Genomic DNA, 21,002 nt, shown 5'->3' on the forward strand with positions numbered 1-21,002 from the left:
ACACTAGGTATATGTGAGAAGATTGATGTAAACATGAAACTAGTACTCCCATATGTTATAGCAAAGAAAGCACTTTTCTAGAATTATTAATGCATGTATATATATGATCTTATGAATGGAATGCTACTACTTAGAAGCGAGAACAAGTGATATCATATGCTCATACCAATTCCAAACTCCACATATTGAAATACACAACACTCAAGATTGAAGTCTAAGGGTTGTAACGGGGCTAAGGGTATTGGCTAACAAAGGAAGGTAAGGATAAACAAAGGTTCTTAAAGAAATAGTAAGCAAAGTAATGAAATGGACACTTAGAATTCACTTTTGAATGCAAAAATCAACTTTTAAACACAAGGGAAGATTCATGCAACACTTAGGGTCAAATTCAAACTTTTGGACCCTTTCTTCAACAACCAACACATGTGAGTTCATTCTCACTTATTTTTCAGCTCTTTTTCATTCTTTTCACACACTTTTCTTTTTCTTTTTCTTTTTCCACGAATTTTTTTTTCCTTTTTTTTTATTTTTTATTATGCCCTTTTCTTTCTTTTGGCACACAAAACACACTTTGAAAACCCTTCCCCCACACTTGTTTTTCTGCAAAAATCAAAAGGAATTCCCTCTAAGTCATGCTTCACTATTCTTTAAGAACAAGGGTGTGGACAGTCCTAATCTAGGCTAGGTAGGGATAATGTGGTTAACAAAGAAAATAGGCTAACGAAGGCTCAAAGGGGGTTAAACCTACAAAACATATGACAAAAAGGATAGGCTTTTTGGCTTTGGTGGTAACTAAACAACTTCATCTTGAATATATGTTATGCACTCAATATCATGCTTTGAATGGAACGGGCATGAGTTCTAGTATTTGGATCTATAATGATGAAACGCATTCTAAGTAGCAACCAAGCAAAGAATGATGAGATCATGCAACGACTTTAGAAAACAAGAATGCACAGATTAATAACTCTCCAAATAACGTTTAGGCTCAAGTCTCACAAGGATGAAGTGTTAGTTTGAGTTCCTTCCTTCAAGCATGTTACAAAAACTGATTTTTTTCCTTTTGTGATTACATGTGAATTCGTAAACTATAACTACAACCAAGCTTAAACCAAAGAGCATATCAAACTTCCATCCATGTTTATAACTTTCTTTAACAGTCATGCACTTAAAAACCAAATCCTCATCATTGTGTTGGAAGGTACCCTAAGACACAAACACACAAAAACGATTCAAAAACAACTCTTTTTGGCTTTTTCAAAACAATTTTTCAAATTTTTATCAAATTTTCGGATTTTTACTTCAACACACACCAAAACAGCTCAAAATGCACTAAAAACACTTAAAAACAGTGAGAAACAACTTTAGAAGGGATAGGTAATAAAACCCACGAATTTGCATCAAAAATACTTTGTTATCCCCCCACACTTAAATCAAACATTGTCCTCAATGTTTTAAGCATAAACTCACAGAAAGCAAACAAACAAAAAAAACAACTAAGTTTGATAAAATAAAGGCAGCAAAGATAAGGGTTTAAGAACGCAAATCTGAGTGTGGAGTGAAAGTTCCATCGTTCCTAAGTTGAATGCATGGGTTGCCTCCCAAGAAGCGCTTGCTTTAACGTCTTGCAGCCGGACGAAGACCTCCAATTAAACTTGATTGGTGGCCATGGTATGGAATTGATCTTTGAATGGACGGTGATATTTTAAATGATCCGGCAATGATTTAAATTCTAACGTGGGTGCCTGAATCATCAAAATCAACATGTTAGTAAAAAACATATTTGAAATTGGAGAAAATATCTTACCTTTTTGCTCCGATAAGAACTCAAGGACGAACACCACTTCTTTGAACGTTTCAGGGACTTTGCATTTGACCAGATGTATTACGATGGTTGTGATTTGTCCCGTGTCATCAAACTCAACTTCTTTGGGCTTTGTTGTTTCAAATACGTCCTCTTTGATGAATTCTTGACATTCTCCAGCCACTTCTTTTTCTTGAATCTTTCTTTTTGATGTACAAAGTTCTTCAAACAATTTAACACAATCTGAAACTTGGTTTGCTGTACCAAGAATTTGGATATCACTTTGCACCTTGGGAAGGGCTTTCTCAATGTCTTTTTCACTCTCTTCTTTCTTAGGAATAAAAAATCTACGAGGAAAAGGGACATTTGATGGAATAATGTTAGAATGAATTGAATTAGGAACCACCTCACCTAAGTTGGACGACATAGGGGCTTGAGGGGCTTGCAGCAAGAGTTCTTCTAAACTGCCCATATCATCATCCTCCTATTCTTCTTGCAGCAACAATTCATCCACTTTCGGGCTATGTTTGGATGGTTCAGGGACAGCTTCATCCTCCATTTCACTTCCCAAAGTGATAGCCTTAACAATTGCAAAATCGTCCTTCGAATTTTCAATAGTTGAGTTGGAGAGTTTACTTTGCTCTTGAATTTGTGCCATGAACTCCATAATCTGCCCAATATGCTTCTCCAATTCGCCCGTCTTCTTGGCTTGATTTTGCATCTCTTTGTTTCGATTTTCTACTTCCTGGTTCAAAGAGGTGAGTAACTTACTAAACATATCATTATCCAAAGACGTACCTGAATTTGTTTGGGAAAATTGTGGGGGAGGTTGTGGTGGCTGCATAGGCGTGGTGTAGAACACCTCATATGGCTGCCAATATGCATCTTGTTGAGCCTCCTTGGCTTGATTTTGTGAGCCTTGCACCAAAGAATTTAATTCATTAAGAATTTGATTATAATCTATTGACGAACCGGAGTTTGATTGAGCATATTGCATAGGTCTTGAATAGAACTCCTCAGATGGCTGCCAATATCCTTCGTGTTGAGCTTGTTGAGATTCCCACCACATAGAAGTTGAATGATCACTCCAATCTCTTTGTGGACATTGATTGGCTTGATATCCTTGCCTATAAGACGCACCAAATGTAGGGACACTTTGCATTGTGGTCCTTTCGGCATACTGCGACAATTGAGAAGTAAGATTTGCCAATTGAGCTTGAATGCTAGAAAAATCCATGTCCTACTTCTCTAGTACCTTAAATCAAAGAAAGAGACTAAATCAAATATCAGAAGTAAAATAAACAAAACAAAACAAAAGACACGAAAAGAAACAAAGTTAGTAACTAAAACAAAAGACATGAAAAAGAAACAAAAAGAAACAACGGGGGATTCGCAAAGTTGCTAATCCCCGGCAACGGCGCCAAAATTTGATGCGTAAAATAACTAAACACACAAATTAACCCTCTTGTTGACAATTGTAGTATGGATAAGTAGGGATCGTTCTTAAACCGGGGATTAGGAGGGATTGCTAAACACTCTAAACTGACTCAAATATGTAAAACAAAGTTTGAAACACTAAACTAGACTCAAAGAATGCAAATCTAAACTCTAAAACACTAAAATAAAACAAAAGACTCAAAACAGCACAAAGACACTCAAACCTGCCTTAAAAACACTTTTTGGGCAGTTTTGAACTCTAACACAAACTTGGACGAAATTGGGTTATAACTTGAATCAAGACACTTAAAAACACAAACTAAATTGATTTCTAACTAATCTAACACTTTAAAATATTGGGGGATTTGGTTTTGACGAATTTGAAAACAAAACAAAACAGATTTTAAACTAAGCAAAGTTTGAACGAATTTGAATAAAACTATGGATAAAAGGATAGCTAGGAGGTTCTTTTCAACACATGACACACTTGCATACAAAACAATTTCCAGTTGCTTTTCAATAAGCTATGAATTCTCAACGCCCCAGATTAACCGTGAATTGCACTAATTAACCCTCAGATTTTCCAAAAGTTATTGAATTGGATGATTGCATACGACAACCCAAAGCATTCCCCACAAGTTCCCTACATGAATTGCATAATAGAGATACAAGTAAGAATCATTAAGTTCTATGAAAATCATAAGCATTGACGAAGTATTCGTTACTATGAATTGCATGAAACTTATGCCAAGAATTTACTTAAAGCGATTGTGACTAGCAACCTTCACTACTTGTGAATATAAGTTCGTAACGATTAGGTGAAACTCCCTTATATTCTAGCATCAAATTCATGCATGAAAATTAAGCGTGCACTCTCAACCAACATACACAAATCATTTTTTATACGAACGGATAAGTAAATTGAATTCACAACTTATAAAACACAACTGGATGTAATCAAATCATATTGCAAGCATGAACATGGTTTCGAATCATCCCCTAACTAAGAGGGGTTTAGTTCCTCATACTCACAAAACAAAGATTATTGAATTGAAACATTGAAAACAAAAGAAAGATTACACCTAGAAAGGCTCCAACAATCCAACGTCTTGAATGGCAAGCACGTCTAAGGGTCTCCTTCTTTCTTCTTTGCTGTGGTACAAGGGATGGTTGAAGGTTTTTGTGGTGATTTGTGGTGGTGGATGGATATAGGTTGGTTATGGTGAAGGGTGGAGTCTTTAGAATGCTCAGCAAGGGCCTTTATTTATAGGGGAAGGAAATGCTACGAATTTGAAATGGTTTTAGGGAAGGATTTATGTAGGAAAAGGAATGTGATTTTGGGTCAGAAAATAGGCAAGAAAGGTGCAGGAATTAAAGAGAAAAGGAAAGGGAAATTCGGCTGAAATTGTAGGACAGATTTAGGAATGTGTTTTGAAGCACAAAATAGGTAAAAAAAAGATGTAGGGTGCGGCATAGGGTTTTAGGGAAAAGGAAATATGTTTTAGGACATAAAATAGGAAAGAGAATCTCTCCCTTGTGCGGCAAGGGATGGAACAAAACAGGAATGTGGTTTAGGTGTAGAAAATAGGAAAGAAAGGTTGTGTCTTGTGCAGCAAAGAACTAGAAATTAAAGGGATAGTGCGGCAATATCTAGGGCAAGTTCTAGGACTTCTAGAAATATGTAATTAGGCAACCTAATATGCAAGGAAACAAGCTAATTAAGTCGCATAAATATGCTCCTATCAACGCACCATAACATTGAAGAATGCAAAGTTCTACATCGAAAACCTAAATGAATTAAATATATAGTTGAAATAGTTTTATTATTAATTGCAGCAAGATATTTTATATAAAAGCTCTACATCCATTAATATGTGCATGTGGTTAAGTTGGGGATAAAAAAAAATTTCATTGTGGGTCACTGGACTGACTCTAAAACCTTGACACAGCATCAGAGTGGGCGAACCCTCGATCGATTGAACCTTGTTTGTACCATACTTGACCAATCCTGAAACTACTGAGCATCGGTCAACGTTATACTGTCAAGGACCCAGAAGAGTTTCCCTCCAACCAAGAGGCCAATCACAGCGCGACACGTGTCGACATTAGAAGCCAATCATAGTGCGACACGTGTCAACATCAGAAACCAATCACAACACGACATGTGTCAATGTCAAAACAAAGCTAGAAACTCTCTTCTATAAAAGGAGATCATTATCCCACAATATTTCCGAATGTCATTTGTACTAAATCATTCACTAGTACTCACTATAGGAGAGCTTGAACCTATGTACTTGTGTAAACCCTTCACAATTAATGAGAACTCCTCTACTCCGTGGACGTAGCCAATCTGGGTGAACCACGTACATCTTGTGTTTGCTTCATTATCTCTATCCATTTACATACTTATCCACACTAGTGACCAGAGCAATCTAGCGAAGGTCACAAACTTAACATTTTTTGTTGTACCAAAGTCCTCACTGATTTTGTGCATCAACAAACCTAAATTGGAATCATGAATTAAAAGCCCTAGAGTCACAAGTTTGGACCATAAATTGAAAAACCTGAATCAAATTCACGAAACCAAATCAAATCAAATAGGGTTACTAATATGGAATTGGCTACATATGTTGTACACTAAAGGGTGGTCTCAAAAATGATGAGATGTTGAAGATTGTAAAATCCCACGTTAGAAACCAATTGAAATGAATACAACTTATAATGAATGGTTTCACTATTAATTACATCCAGACCATTAGTATAGAACTCCATACCCGGTAGTTGGTGCTGGTTGTTAATCAATGACAATATCGATAACCGCTTGGACAAATATGTTTTGAACTAAAAGTTTGATCGGTTTGGTTGAACCAAACCATGAATTAGAAGTTATGAACTAAATCTTGGACTTGTTTGGCCTGCTCAATTATATTTTTCCATTGAAATTCAAAGCTTGAAAGAAAATAGTTAGACCAAACCGAACCAACGGTCTAGTTTAGGGCTAGTTGGGATTGTTGTGTTTTTTAAAAAAAAATTGCTTCTGTTGTGTTTTAAGAATAAATAGGTGTAAATTAAATTAGTTAAGCATTTGATAAACTAGATTTTTAAAAGTACTGTGAGTATAAAAACTAGTATAAATAAATTCTAAAATAAGTGATGTAATTGTATACATTGGCAAAACTAGAAATGGTAGCGGGGGTGATGATAACGATAGTGGTGGTTGCGGTAGTTGTCACCTTTGTGGTGGTGGTGGTGGTGGTTGAGGCATCGTTGGCCGTGACTATGGCAACGTTGGTTGTAGTGATGTCGGTAATGGTGTAAGGTTGGTGGTTGTAGTTATAGGTGGTAGAGACGAGGAATGTGACGGTGGGGGTGGGGGTGACAATTGTAATGGTAGAAGCAATGGTAGGGGTATTAGTGGGTGCCAATAGTGGGGTGTGGTGGTTGGGGTGTATAAGTGCCAATGGTGGTAGAAAATGGCGATAGTGATAGTGGTTATGGTCGTAGTAGTAGTGTTTGTGGTTGTGGCGGTGAAGGCGGTGACAATTTTGGCGACGGTGGTGGTGGAGGTTGTTGTGGTTACAGTGGTCGCAGTCGTGGCTGTGGTGGTGAGGATGTGGCAGTGATGGTGCCAACGATGGTGTGTAAGGTTAGTAGTTGTAGTGGTAGGTAGTGGCGGTTACTTTGCTCTCAAATGAAAAAAAATGTGTATGGAAGGATAAATAATGTCATTTTTTAAAACTAATAAGGGTATTTGACACACCCCGACTCAAAATGTCCGCTAGGACTCCGAATCGAGCTGTGTTAGCCGACACCTAGAAGGTGACGAAGCCATAAAGTATGGTGATGTGGAAAATGTGAATAAATTTAAACCTAATAATGTCTAAAGACGAGAGTGCGTTGTGAGCGGGAATGAACTCATTTCACACACGAGGTCAGAGCATAAGTAAAGTACAATTATGTGGGTAAAGATCATACCCTTAGAGGTAGCCACTTATACTGAGATTCGCCAAGAATCTTCATCGATACGAACGTTCAGCAATTAAAATCTTGAGGGATGCAAAACAGAAAATGTGAGTGGGCAAAAACAAAACTTTTCAAAACCATTTCTCTTTCCAAAAGTAATAACCCTTCGCTATAAAACACGCATAATTTCCCCAAAAATAGGATACGTACATATAACAAAACCATACTCAAATTACCAAAATCCATATATATATACCATGTCAAATGTCTTAGCATAATGAAATAAGTAAACCATGTGAAATAAATCAATCAAAGTAACATGTCAGCCGTATCCACTTATTGTGGCCTGTATGGCTGAACCTATAGCTCATCAAGTATGCCTGCACACAAGTTGGAACCACTAAATGTAGTTTGTACGACAAGGCTGGGTGTAAATAAGTACGCTCAAGTGCTACGATCACGTGAAGACTGTGCGAATAATCGCAGGTCACCTAAGAGTCGGAACCACCTATAGTGGTCTGTACGACATGACTGTTCACCAAACTTGGATCCAAGGTGAGGATGCAGTGCGAGAGGTGAACATCACGTGAAAGACTGTGCCTTGGCCACGGGCGGGAGCACTAACACTGAGGTGCATGTTTATGAGCTCTAAATGCATCTATGTATAACCATCGTAATGCAACTCATAATCATCAATACCTATACTCACCTAGAACTTACTTGTGCGTCCGCAGCGTCAACAATATCATACATAACTACTAGAAGCATATTCTAAGATATAAAGCATTTGACATGGTATTTAAATCATAAAATCATTTAAATCAACTTTTCTGGGAAAAACATACGGTCGTAACCCCCTGAGTCTAGCCTGGCCCCGCTCATCCTCAGGAAATGTCTCACCTATATGTGAAATAACTGATTAAACATTAATTCGATAGCACATACATAAAACCTAGGATCAACTTCTCATACGTCGCTCAATTAGGATGTTTGAATATACTATCGTGGTCTACTCAACACCACGAGCATCCCCTAAATTAAAACTAAGTGGACTTAATTCACTTTAAACATAAGGCCTAAACCAATTAAATGGCTTAGGTCCAAATTGAAATGACTAAAAGGTTGGGCTGGCCATACAGATTCCAAAATATTATTATTATTACAAAATCAGTGAGGACTTTGGTACAACAGAAAGTGTTAAGTTTATGACCTTCGCTAGATTGCTCCAGTCACTAGTGTGGATAAGTATGTAAATGGATAGGGACAGGGAAGCAAACACAAGATGTATGTGGTTTACCCAGATTGGCTAAGTCCACAGAGTAGAGGAGTTCTCATTAATTGTGAAGGGTTTACATAAGTACATACTCTCATTTAGTGAGTACTAGTGAATGATTTAGTACAAATGACATTCGGAAATATTGTGGGAGAATGATCTCCTTTTATAGAAGAGAGTTTCTAGCTTTGTTTTGACATTGATACGTGTCGTGTTGTGATTGACTTCTGATGTTGACACGTGTCGCGCTATGATTAGCTTCTGATGTCGACACGTGTCGCCCTGTGATTGGCCTCCTGGTTGGAGGGAAACTCTTATGGGTCCTTGACGGTATAACGTTGACCGATGCTCAATAGTTTTGGGATTGGTCAAGTATAGTACAAACAGTGCTCCCCTAAGTTCCCGAGTAAGGGAAGCTCCTCGGTTGGGGACTTGCAAGATCCAAGCCACTGAGTAATCATGAAACTTCTAAGTATCGAAGTGTGGTATCGTCTTCACTTGTCTTATCTGTCTCATAGGTAGATGTGGCATCTTCTCTGGAAGTACTTTTCCTCCATCCAAGGGTGGTATCTTTAACCGGTGGAGATGCACAAGGTAATGTATCAATTTTACTTGAAGCTTACTTGTAGTTTCAAGCTTGGTCAAACGCGATACAAACCATGTAGTCGGAGTCCCCCAAGTCGCCGAGTAAGGAGATTTGCCAAAATAGGTGACAGACAAGGTAAGTAATCAGAGTTCCAAGCAATCAGTTCCAGATCAAAAGTTTGATTTCGAGTTCCGGCTAATTGTTCTCATTCTCCCTATCTTGCAAGCAGCATGAAGGATAAAGAGAAGAAAAAGTAGAATAGATGATATGAGATACTTTTCTTTTTGAAGAAGTAACTTTCCACAGGCTTATTCTTGAACTGAGCTGAAGGGTTTTCTAGTTTCCTGATGCGAAAATTAACTTAACACACAAATTTAACCCTCTTTTGACAACTATAGTATAAGTATAAGTAGGGATCATTCTGGACTGGGGATTAGGAGGGCTTGCTAATAACCTCTAAACTGACTAAAAACATAAAACTAAACTTAAAAATACTTAACAAGACTCACAAGACTCAAAGCAAACTTAAAATATTCAAAACAGCTTAAAACAACTAAATAAACTTAAACTAGACACTAGGAATGACTTTGGACGAAAATTGACTTTTACTTGAATCAAAACATTTAAAAACACAAATTAAAACAGATTCTAACTAATTAGACACATTAAAGTAAATGGGGATTAAGTTTTGGACAAAGTTGAAACAAACAAACAAGTATGAAAAACTAGACAGATTGTAAAACAAATTTGAGAAATAAGATGATGGATGGGATAGCTAGAGGCTTTTTCTCCACACATGACATGTATGCAAACAACTCGATTTCCAGTTACTACTTCATTGAATTATGAACGACAATGCTCCAAATTAACCGTGACATCACTAGTTAACTCTCAGATTTTTCTTGTTTTATTAGATTGGATGACATCATTCAACAACCCAAAACATTCTTCTAAAGTTCCCTACATGACATCATAATAGAGATACAATCAAAGATCATTACGTTTAATGAAAATCATAAGCATTGACGAAGCACTTGCAACTATGGCATCATGTCACTCATGCTAAGAATTGAACTCAACGCGATGGTTTATAAGCGACCTTCACTACATGTGAATATAAGTTTGTAACGATTATGTGAAACTTCCTTATATTCTAGCAACCGATTTATGCATGCCAATTAAGTGTCGACCCTTAATTAACAAATACAAATAAGTTATCAATCAAATAGTTAAGCCAATTGTATTCACGATTCAAGAGTTCATAACTGGAATTTATCAAATTATATTGCATACATAATCATGGCTTTGAAATCACCCCTAGCCAAGAGGGCTTTAGCCACTCATATTTGCAACAAAACAAAAGGAAATGAATTTAAACATTAGAAACAAAAGAAAGAAAACACCTAAATGCTCCAACAATCCAAGTTGGACAGCAAGCACGTCCAAGCACTTTCCTTCCCTTTCTTTGCTACGGCACAAGGTGTTGGTGAGTGTTTGAAGGTTTGTTTGTATGTAAGAATGACTGAATGTGTTTAGGTTGGATGGAGGTCACGGCAAGGAAAGGGAAATGAAGGTGCATGGAATTGTGTTTTTGTTGTGGGAATGTGTAGAATGGTTAAGAAGAAAAGACTCTGCCTTGCGGCAGAATGTGTCTTCCTCCCTTCTCCCTAAACTGTCCCCCTGAATGTGTCTTTGGATGGATATATTTATAGGCTAGGGAGAGGATGTAGTAGGTGGTGGTAATGAGTGGATGTAGTGGTAGGTGAATGTGTTGGGTGGTTGAAATGAGTGGATGTAGTGGTAGGTGAATGTGTTGGGTGGTTGTAATGAGTGGATGTGTTGGGTGAAATGAGTGGATGTAGTGGTAAGTGAATGGATGTGTTGGGTGACATGAGTGGATGTAGTGGTAGGTGAATGTGTTGGGTGGTTGTAATGAGTGGAAGTGTTGGGTTAAATGAGTGTGCTAAAATGGTTATTTATAGGGAGAGGATGATGCACAAACTTCAAATTTCGTCCATTCCTTTTGCTCCAAGCATATGTTATCCATTCCATGCCCAAAAATGCTCCAAAATGCACTTCTTTGCCACATTAACCCTTTGGACCTACAAACACACGAAAATAGCTTAAAATACTAAAATAACTACGAACTAACAACATAAATGCCAAGAAGCAAGCTAACTAAGTCGCATAAATATGCTCCTATCAAATTCCCCCACACTTAGCTTTTGCTAGTCCTCGAGCAAAACAAAAGAAACAAAACAAAACAAAACAAAACAAAACACAACCTAGACCTTCCAACAATTGCCTCATGGATTTTTAATGAAACATGACGTGTTAAAAATCATCATTCCCACAGATTTTGGTCATTTTTACACTTGAGCACATACTCAATTCCTTACAAGATACTCTCTATTTTCACACACATTTTCTGACTACACACCCTACACTAGTATATGTGAGAAGATTGATGTAAACACGAAAGATTAGGACTCATATATGTTATAACAAAGAAAGCAATTTTCTGGAGTTATTAAGCATGTTTAGATATGATCTCATGAATGGAATGCTACTACTTAGATGCGAGAACCAGTGACTCCATATGCTCATACCAATTTCGAACTCCACAAATTGAAACACACAACACTCAAGATTGAAGTCAAGGGTTGTAACAGGGCTTGGGGGTAATGGCTAACAAAGAAAGGATAGGGATAACAAACGTTCTTAAAGCGATAGCAAGCAAAGCAATGAAATAGACACTTGGAAATCACTTTAGAATGCAGAATCAACTTTTAATTACAAAGGGAAGATTTATGCAACACTTAGGGCCGAATTCAATGTTTTGAACCCTTTCTTTAACAAACAACACTTTAAAGCTCTTTTTCATACTTTTTTTTTTCAATTCTGTTTTTTTCTTTTCTTTTCTACCCATGCCTTATTAAGGACTTTGGCACACACACACACACACACACAAGAATCACTTCCCCCACACTTGCTTTCTGCAATACATTGATAAAAAAAGGAGTTCATTTTAAGTCATGCTTTATTATGCTTCAAGAACAAGGGTATGAATGATCCTAACACTAGGCTAGGTAAGGATAGTGTGGGTTAACAAAGAACATAGGCTTAACAAGGCTCAACGGGGTTAAACTTAAACACATAATGAAATAGGAGCACGACAATTTGGCTTTGGTGGTCACTACACAACTTCATCTTGAATATGTGTTATGCAAATCAATAGCATGCTTTGAATGAAATAGGCATGAGTTCTAGCATTTGGAACTAAATGATGAAACGCCTTCTAAGTAGCAACCAAGCAAAGAATAATGAGATCATGCAATGACTTTAGAAAACAATGATGCACAGATTATTAACTCTCCAAATAAACATTTAGGCTTAAGTCTCACAAGGTTGTAGCGTTCATTTGAGTTCCTTCTTTCAAACATGTTACAAAAACTGATTTTTCCTTTATGATTGCATGTGAATTCATAAATTATAACCACAACCAAGCATACACCAAAAAGTAAATCACATTTTCATCCATGTTTATAACTCTCTTTAACAATCATGTAATTAAAAACCAAATCCTCATCATTGTGTTGGAAGGTACGCTAAGACACAAACAAACACACAAAAACAACTCTTTTTGGGTTTTACAAAACAATTTTTCAAATTTTTATGAGATTTTCGGATTTTTATGTCAAAACACACTAACACTCCAAAACAGCATAAAAACACTTAAAAACAGCAAGGAACAACACTAGAAGTAATGGGTGATAAACTCCCACGAATTTCATGCAAAACAAAAGTATGGCAAAGTAAAAACCAGACAAAGTAGAGTTTAAGAACGCAAATCTGGTTTTGGAGATAGATGATCTTGTTGTCTTTCCACAGCTTTGATCTCAAACTGGTTCGGAATTTTGAGCGAGAGTTCCTTGGTTTCAAATCAGACTCCTTATGCTGGGTTGATTTGATTGTGCAGTCTGCATTCTTCTCTGCTTGTTTCTTCTGCATGGAAGGCAGGCACGAGGTAGAGGTGATGGTCTATTTCTTTCTTCAATCTTTCCAAGTGCCCACCATTTGCTTTCTTTCTCCTTGTCCCTAGTTGAGGATGAATTAGCACATTGTCTCCACATACTTCGAGGTATCACTTTCACTTCCCTTATCTGTTCCCCAGGCAGATGTGGTAGACGAGATGAAGCATAAGATGTTGAAGATGAGTACTCGAGAGCAAGGCTAGGTAAGCAATCAGGAAGGGGTTCTAGGCAGTCGGTTCCAGATCAAAAGATTGATACCAAGTGCTGGCTGATTGCTCTCTTTCTCATTGTCCCGCAGATGAAAACAACGACAAGGAGAAGGAGAAAACATGATATAAGATACTCTTGCTTTCAACCTTCATGATATGAAATACTTTTGCTTTGGATGAGTTGTTTGCAGAGGTACCCCAAGAAATAAGGAACACTGAGTGACTCGAGAGGCTTTGTTGGGGAAGGCATTCTCGGAGATGAAGAAATGTTATGTATGTCTACCTTGCAATGGAGGGTGAAGGTTGACATTTATAGGAATTAATAACTGGTAATATTCTTTCACTTTTGTCGGCAACCGTTGGATGATTTAATAGTAAACTTCATGTGCCTTCTACTTCATAAAAAATCTTCGACAGATTGCCCGTAATTTCCACAAGGCTGAGTGTGCATGTGACAGGCGCTGACACATCTGGAAAAGCAAGTGCCTCTTCGATATCTAGAATCGACGCTTCGACAAACTGCCCGTGATTTCCGCAAAGCTGAGTGTATATGTGACAGATGCTGACAAGTCTGGAAAAGCAGATGCCTCTTCGATTTCTGAGCTCCGTCGAGTGCAGAGGTTACATGTGACAAGTGCGGACAAATCTGGAAAAGAAGATTGGCCCGTGGTTTCTGAGCAAGCCCAGGTTTTGAGAAAGCTAGCGCCTCTTCGATTTTTGAATTGGCCTTTTCGATTTCTGAGCTCGCCTCTTCGATCTTTGAAATCCCGTCGAGTGCTGGTTTTTATAGAGGCGCGCAGTATGTTTCAAAGCACACTTGAATTTCTGCCTGTAGAAACTCCATTCTTGTACTTCTACGATCTTGACTTGTCCGACCTCTTCTTTCTTCAACACCTTTGAAAATGTCTGGCCCTTCCGACCGTTGTTTTGACTTGAACCTTGGTGAAGAGGCAGCCATGCCTTCTCCAGACAACATATGGCGCCCATCCTTCATATCCCCTACTGGTCATCTTACTGTTGGGGATTCGGTGATGAAGAATGATATGACCGCTGCGGTGGTGGCCCGGAACCTTGTCACTCCCAAAGATAACAGACTGTTTTCCAAACGATCTGATGAGTTGGCTATTAAGGATTCTCTGGCTCTCGGTGTGCAGTGTGCAGGTTCTGTGTCTAATATGGCCCAACTCCTATTTGCTCGAATCCGTCAAGTTAAATCATTGGCGGCTGAAATGATGAGTCTCAAACAGGAGATTAGAGGGCTCAAGCATGAGAATAAACAGTTGCACAGGCTCGCACATAACTATGCTACAAACATGAAAAGCAAGATTGACCAGATGCAGGAATCTGATGGTCAGATTTTACTTGATCATCAGAGGTTTGTGGGTTTGTTCCAACATCATTTGCCTTTGTCTTCTGGGGCTATACCACGTAATGAAGCTCCAAATGATCAACCTCCGATGCCTCCTCCTCCTGGGGCTCCGCCGCCGAAGGGGTAGAGGCAGACGTAGGAAAACTTTGGAAGAGACTCTAAGAAAAGACTTAAGAGTATTTGGATCTAACGGATGATATGACACAGGACCGAGCACAATGGCATTCTACGATTCATATAGCTGACCCCACTCAGTGAAGAAGGCTTTGGTGTATTTAACACAATACGTTGAAATGAAGCAAAGCTTATTCATTGATATCTCTGATAAGTTACAAATATGTACATATACATGAGTCAAAATAAACAAACAAGAGGGAACCTTCACAAAGGTTGCTTAGGAGAAGTCTCAGCAGTCGGTAAAGCCCCAGAAAGAGAAGGCACCGGAGGGGGATCATTCGGAGCTTCAGTACTGGACAGAACCTTAAAAGGATGAGGCATCGGAGGTTGATCATTTGGAGCTTCATTACGCGGTACAGCCCTAAAAGATGAAGGCAATAAATACCTTTGGAACAAACCCAACCGCTAATGATCAAGTAAAACCTGACCGTCAGATTCCTTCATCTGGTCAAGCTTCATCTTCATATTTGTAGCATAGTCATGTGCGAGCCGGTGCAACTGTTTATTCTCATGCTTGAGCCCTCTAATCTTCTGTTTGAGACTCATCACTTCAGCCGCCAATGATTCAACTTGGCGGGTTTGAGCAAATAGGCGTTGGGCCATATTAGACACAGAACCTGCACACTGAACACTTAGAGCCAGAGAATCCTTAACAGCCAACTCATCAGACCGTTTGGAAAGTAGTCTGTTATCTTTGGGAGTGAGAAGGTTCGTGGCCACCACCGCAGTGGTCATATCATTCTTCATCACGGAATCTCCAACAGTAAGAGGACCAGTAGGGGATAAGAAGGATGGGCGCCATATGTTGTCTGGAGAAGGTGTGGCTGCCTCTTCAACAAGGTTCAAGTCAAAACGACGATCGAATGGGCCATACATTTTTCAAAGGTGTTGAAGAGAGAAGAGGTCGGACAAATCAAGATCTTAGAAGTGCAAGAAGGGAGCTTCTACTGGTAAAGATTCAATTGTGCTATAGAACTTAATGCCAGCCTCTATAAAAATCTGCACTCGACGGAGCTTCAGAAATCAAAGAGGCGTTTGCTTTCTCAAAAGCTGGGCTGCTTAGAGACCACGAGGGCTGATCTCAGAAATCGAAGAGACGTTTGCTTTCTCAAAGCTGGGATGCTCAAAGACCACGAAGGCCGATCTCAGAAATCGAAGAGGCGCTTGCTTTCTCAAAAGCTGGGCTGCTCAGAGACCACGAAGGGCGATCTCAGAAATCAAAGAGGCACTTGCTTTTTTCAGCCTTGTCAACACCTGTCACATGCACACTCAGCTTTGCTGAAATTACGGGCATTCTGTTGAAGATTTCTGGTGAAGTAGAAAGCACGTGAATCTTATTGTTCAATCATCCACTTTCCACATGCACCATCAGTTCATGGGTACCACAGATAACTTTGTCAAAGATCTCTGACAAAGTTTAGACACGTGAAGCTTGCAGCTCCCACTACATCGTTATGACCAAGAAGGGTAAAAGAATAGCAAAGAAACAGCACTAACAAAGTTTAGACACATAAATTTTGAAGGTCTAGCTACCATATTATTACCTACAAGGGTAAAGGAACATCACCACTGTTGGATAATTGGAAAGTCCCTGTGTGTCAACCTCTGTGCTCCGTGGCAAGGTAGACTAGCAAACATGCCCAACCTTTTCTCATATTCGAGAAAACACTCCCAACAAGATTGCTTGCTCCAAAATCGAAGAGGCACCGTCCTCCGAATCTCAAGAGCCAGACTCCCAACATGATTACTTTCTCAAAAATCGAAGAGACACCGCTCTCTGAATCTCGAGAGCCAGACTCCCAGCAAGATTACTCTCTCAAAAATCGAAGAAGCACCGTTCTCCGAATCTCGAGAGCCAGATCCCCGACAGGATTGCTTGTTCGAAAACCGAAGAGGCACCCCTTTCTCAACTTCGAGAGCCAGATCTCCTTGGATAAAGCTTGTCTGTAATCTTCACACGCAACATCAGCTTTCTAGATACCACAGACCACTTTTTCAAAGTGCTCTGACACACGTGAAGCTGGCAGCTCCCACTACCGTGCTATGACCAAGCAGGGTAAAGGAATAGCATTACTACTTGTTGTTAGGGAAACTCCTATATATGTCGACCTTCATCCTCAACGGACAGGCAGACCTGCAAAAATGCTCAACCCTTCCTCATATCTGAGAGGGCACTCCTAACAAAGCCTCTCGAAATACTCAGCTTTCTTTCCCCCCGATAATACCTCTGCAAACAAGCTACACCAGAGCAAGAATATCTCATATCATCAGGGTTAAAAGCAAGAGTATCCCATATCATGCTTTTTCCCTGTCTTTTCCTTTGGCCTTGTTCTTACCTGCAAGACAAGGAGAAAAAGAGCAATCAGTCAGCACTTGGAATCAAGTTTCCAGTCAGGAACTGACTGCCTGGAACCCCTTACATGATTACTTACCTGGCATTGCTCTCGAGTACTCATCTTTAACATCTTATGCTTCCAGAGAAGATACCACATCTGCCTGAGAAACAGATAGGGAAAGTGAGAAGGATACAAGGAAGTATGTGGAGACAGGCGTAACAGAACATGTGTCGATACATCCACTACTTTGTCAACAGCAAAAGTATCCCATATCAGCAGGGTTGAACATACTCTAGATTTGATGAACTTGTTTTGACCTTCAAATTTTTCAGTTGGCCTTATACACTGGAGGAAACCAGAAAACCCTCCATCCCAGTTCAAGAATAAGCCTGTGGAAAGTTACTTCTTCAAAAGCAAAAGTATCTCATATCATCTATTCTCCTTTTCTTTTCTTTATCCTTCATGCTGCCTGCAAGATAGGGAGAATGAGAACAATCAGCCGGAATTCGAAATCAAACTTGGCCAGATTTGGTGTTTTGAGAGTTATGACTTGTCCGTGTCATAAAATCCAACTTCTTTGGGATTTTTCATCTCAAGTGTATCTTCTTTGATGAATTCTAGACATTCCCCATCCACTTCTTTCTCTTGATTCTTTGGAAAGGTTTCAAAGATGCCTTTCTCACCCTCTTCTTCCTTAGATTGCATGATCCTGCAATGAATAAGGACATTTGGTGAAACAGGGTCAAGACGAATTAAATTTAGGCTTACCTTGGTTGTCGTGGATGGCATATAGGGCATATGGGGCTGCGACAAGGGTGGTTCTTCCCTTGGTGTGGCCTTGTTATTCTCCTCTTCTTCGAGCATCAACTGTTCATCCATGTTTTGACTTGGTTTGGATGTCTTGGGTTCACCTCTAACCTCCATAGCACTTCCCAAAGTGATAGCATCATGGATTTCAAAATCTTCCTTCAAATTTTCAATAGTTGAGTTGGAGAGTTCACTTTGCTCTTGAATTTGTGCCGTGAACTCCATAATCTCTCCAAGTTGATTTTTCAATTCGCTCATCTCCTTAGCTTGATTAAGCATTGTTTCATTTTGATTTTGCTGACCCTGCACCAAAGAGGTTAGTAATTGAAAATTTTGATCACTATCCGTGGACATACTTGAATTTGATTGGAATTGTTGTAGGGGAAGCTGTGGTGGCTGCATAGGTGTTAAATAAAACTCCTCAGATTGCTGCCAATATCCATCTTGTTGAGCCTCATTGGTTTGATTTTGTGAGCCCTGCACCAAATAATTTATTTCATCAAAAATTCGATCATAATCTATTGACGAACCTGAGTTTGATTAAGCATATTGTATACGAGGTTGTGATGGCTGCATAGGTCTTGAATGGAACTCCTCTTCTTGTTGCCAATATCCATCTTGTTGGAATTGTTGAGGTTCTATGTAATCTGAATAATCTCTCCAATCTGAATTGTAAGCGTTGGAAAACATGTTGTCCCATGATTGGCTATGGCCTTGATAACCCCAAGCATCTTCATTCGCAGCGAATTGAGAATATTGCTGAGTTGGATATCCTTGCCCATAGGACACACCACATGTAGGGACACTTTGCATTATGGTCCTTTCGGCATATTGGGACAATTGAGAAGTAAGTTCTGCCAATTGAGCTTGAACGGTAGCAAAATCCATGTCTTACTTCTCTAGTACCTGAAATCAAGGAAACAAAACTAAATCAAATATCAAAAGTAAAAAAAAAAAAACACACAAACAGAAACAAAGTCAGTAACTAAAAACAAAAGACACAAAAATAAACAAAAAGAAATAACAAGGGATTAGCAAAGTTGCTAATCCCCGGCAACGACGCCAAAAACTTGATGTGAAAATTAACTTAACACACAAATTTAACCCTCTTTTGACAACTGTAGTATAAGTATAAGTAGGGATCGTTCTAGACCGGGGATTAGGAGGGCTTGCTAATAACCTCTAAATTGACTCAAAAACATAAAACTAAACTTAAAAATACTTAACAAGACTCACAAGACTCAAAGCAAACTTAAAATATTCAAAACAGCTTAAAACAACTAAATAAACTTAAACTAGACACTAGGAATGACTTTGGAAGAAAATTGACTTTTACTTGAATCAAAACATTTAAAAACACAAATTAAAACAGATTCTAACTAATTAGACACACTAAAGTAAATGGGGATTGAGTTTTGGACAAAGTTGAAACAAACAAACAAGTATGAAAAACTAGACAGATTGTAAAACAAATTTGGGAAATAAGATGATGGATGGGATAGCTCGAGGCTTTTTCTCCACACATGACATGTATGCAAACAACTCGATTTCCAGTTACTACTTCATTGAATTATGAACGACAATGCTCCAAATTAACCGTGACATCACTAGTTAACTCTCAGATTTTCCTTGTTTTATTGGATTGGATGACATCATTCAACAACCCAAAACATTCTTCTAAAGTTCCCTACATGACATCATAATAGAGATACAATCAAAGATCATTACGTTTAATGAAAATCATAAGCATTAACAAAGCACTTGCAACTATGACATCATGTCACTCATGCTAGGAATTGAACTTAACGCAATCGTTTATAAGTGACCTTCATTACATGTGAATATAAGTTTGTAACGATTATGTGAAACTTCCTTATATTCTAGCAACGGATTTATGCATGCCAATTAAGTGTCGACCCTTAATTAACAAATACAAATAAGTTATCAATCAAATAGTTAAGTCAATTGAATTCACGATTCAAGAGTTCATAACTGGAATTAAATTATATTGCACACATAATCATGGCTTTGAAATCACCCCTAGCCAAGAGGGGTTTAGCCACTCATATTTACAACAAAACGAAAGGAAATGAATTTAAACATTAGAAACAAAAGAAAGAAAATGCCTAAACGCTCCAACGATCCAAGTTGGACAGCAAACACGTCTAAGCACTTTCCTTCCCTTCCTTTGCTACGGCACAAGGTGTTGGTGAGTGTTTGAATGTTTGTTTGTATGTAGGAATGGCTGAATGTGTTTAGGTTGGATGGAGGTCACGGCAAGGAAAGGGAAATGAAGGTGCATGGAATTGTGTTTTTGTTGTGGGAATGTGTAGAATGGTTAAGAAGAAAAGACTCTGCCTTGTGGCAGAATGTGTCCTCCTCCCTTCTCCCTAAACTGTCCCCCTGAATGTGTCTTTGGATGGATTTATTTATAGGCTAGGGAGAGGATGTAGTGGGTGGTGGTAATGAGTGGATGTAGTGGTAAGTGAATGTGTTGGGTGGTTGAAATGAGTGGATGTAGTGGTAGGTGAATGTGTTGGGTGGTTGTAATGAGTGGATGTGTTGGGTGAAATGAGTGGATGTAGTGGTAAGTGAATGGATGTGTTGGGTGAAATGAGTGGATGTAGTGGTAAGTGAATGTGTTGGGTGGTTGTAATAAGTGGAAGTGTTGGGTGAAATGAGTGTGCTAAAATGGTTATTTATAGGGAGAGGATGATGCACAAACTTCAAATTTCGTCCATTCCTTTTGCTCCAAGCATATGTTATCCATTCCATGCCCAAAAATGCTCCAAAATGCACTTCTTTGCCACATTAACCCTTTGGACCTACAAACACACGAAAATAGTTTAAAATACTAAAATAACTACAAACTAACAACATAAATGCCAAAAAACAAGCTAACTAAGTCGCATAAATATGTTCCTATCATTTCCTCCAGAGTATAAGGCTGACTTAAGAATTTGAGGGTCAAAACAAGTCCATCAAATCAAAAGTGTGTTTGACCTTG

The 21,002-nt window shown here is 38.7% G+C and overlaps 2 protein-coding genes across 4 annotated transcripts in view; both read right to left on the reverse strand.

Annotated features, from left to right (window-relative positions):
* LOC126595816 (uncharacterized) overlaps positions 1–21,002 on the reverse strand; it is a 99,602-nt gene that overhangs the window by 21,272 nt on the left and 57,328 nt on the right. The gene's annotated exons all lie outside the window — the stretch shown is intronic.
* Positions 14,579–21,002, reverse strand: part of LOC126595820 (uncharacterized) — a 75,609-nt gene continuing 69,185 nt past the window's right edge. Inside the window, exon 2 of one of the 2 annotated variants that reach the window (XM_050262122.1) lies at positions 14,579–15,155. In XM_050262122.1, coding sequence (XP_050118079.1) covers positions 15,057–15,155 — 99 coding nt within the window. In that variant the 3' untranslated portion in view covers positions 14,579–15,056. Of the gene's footprint in view, positions 15,156–15,327; positions 15,470–21,002 lie in introns of those variants that run through there. The other variant, XM_050262124.1, reaches the window with a different exon arrangement.

Source organism: Malus sylvestris, chromosome 13 (genome assembly GCF_916048215.2).
Source record: "Malus sylvestris chromosome 13, drMalSylv7.2, whole genome shotgun sequence".
In the NCBI taxonomy this organism is placed as follows: Eukaryota; Viridiplantae; Streptophyta; class Magnoliopsida; order Rosales; family Rosaceae; genus Malus; species Malus sylvestris.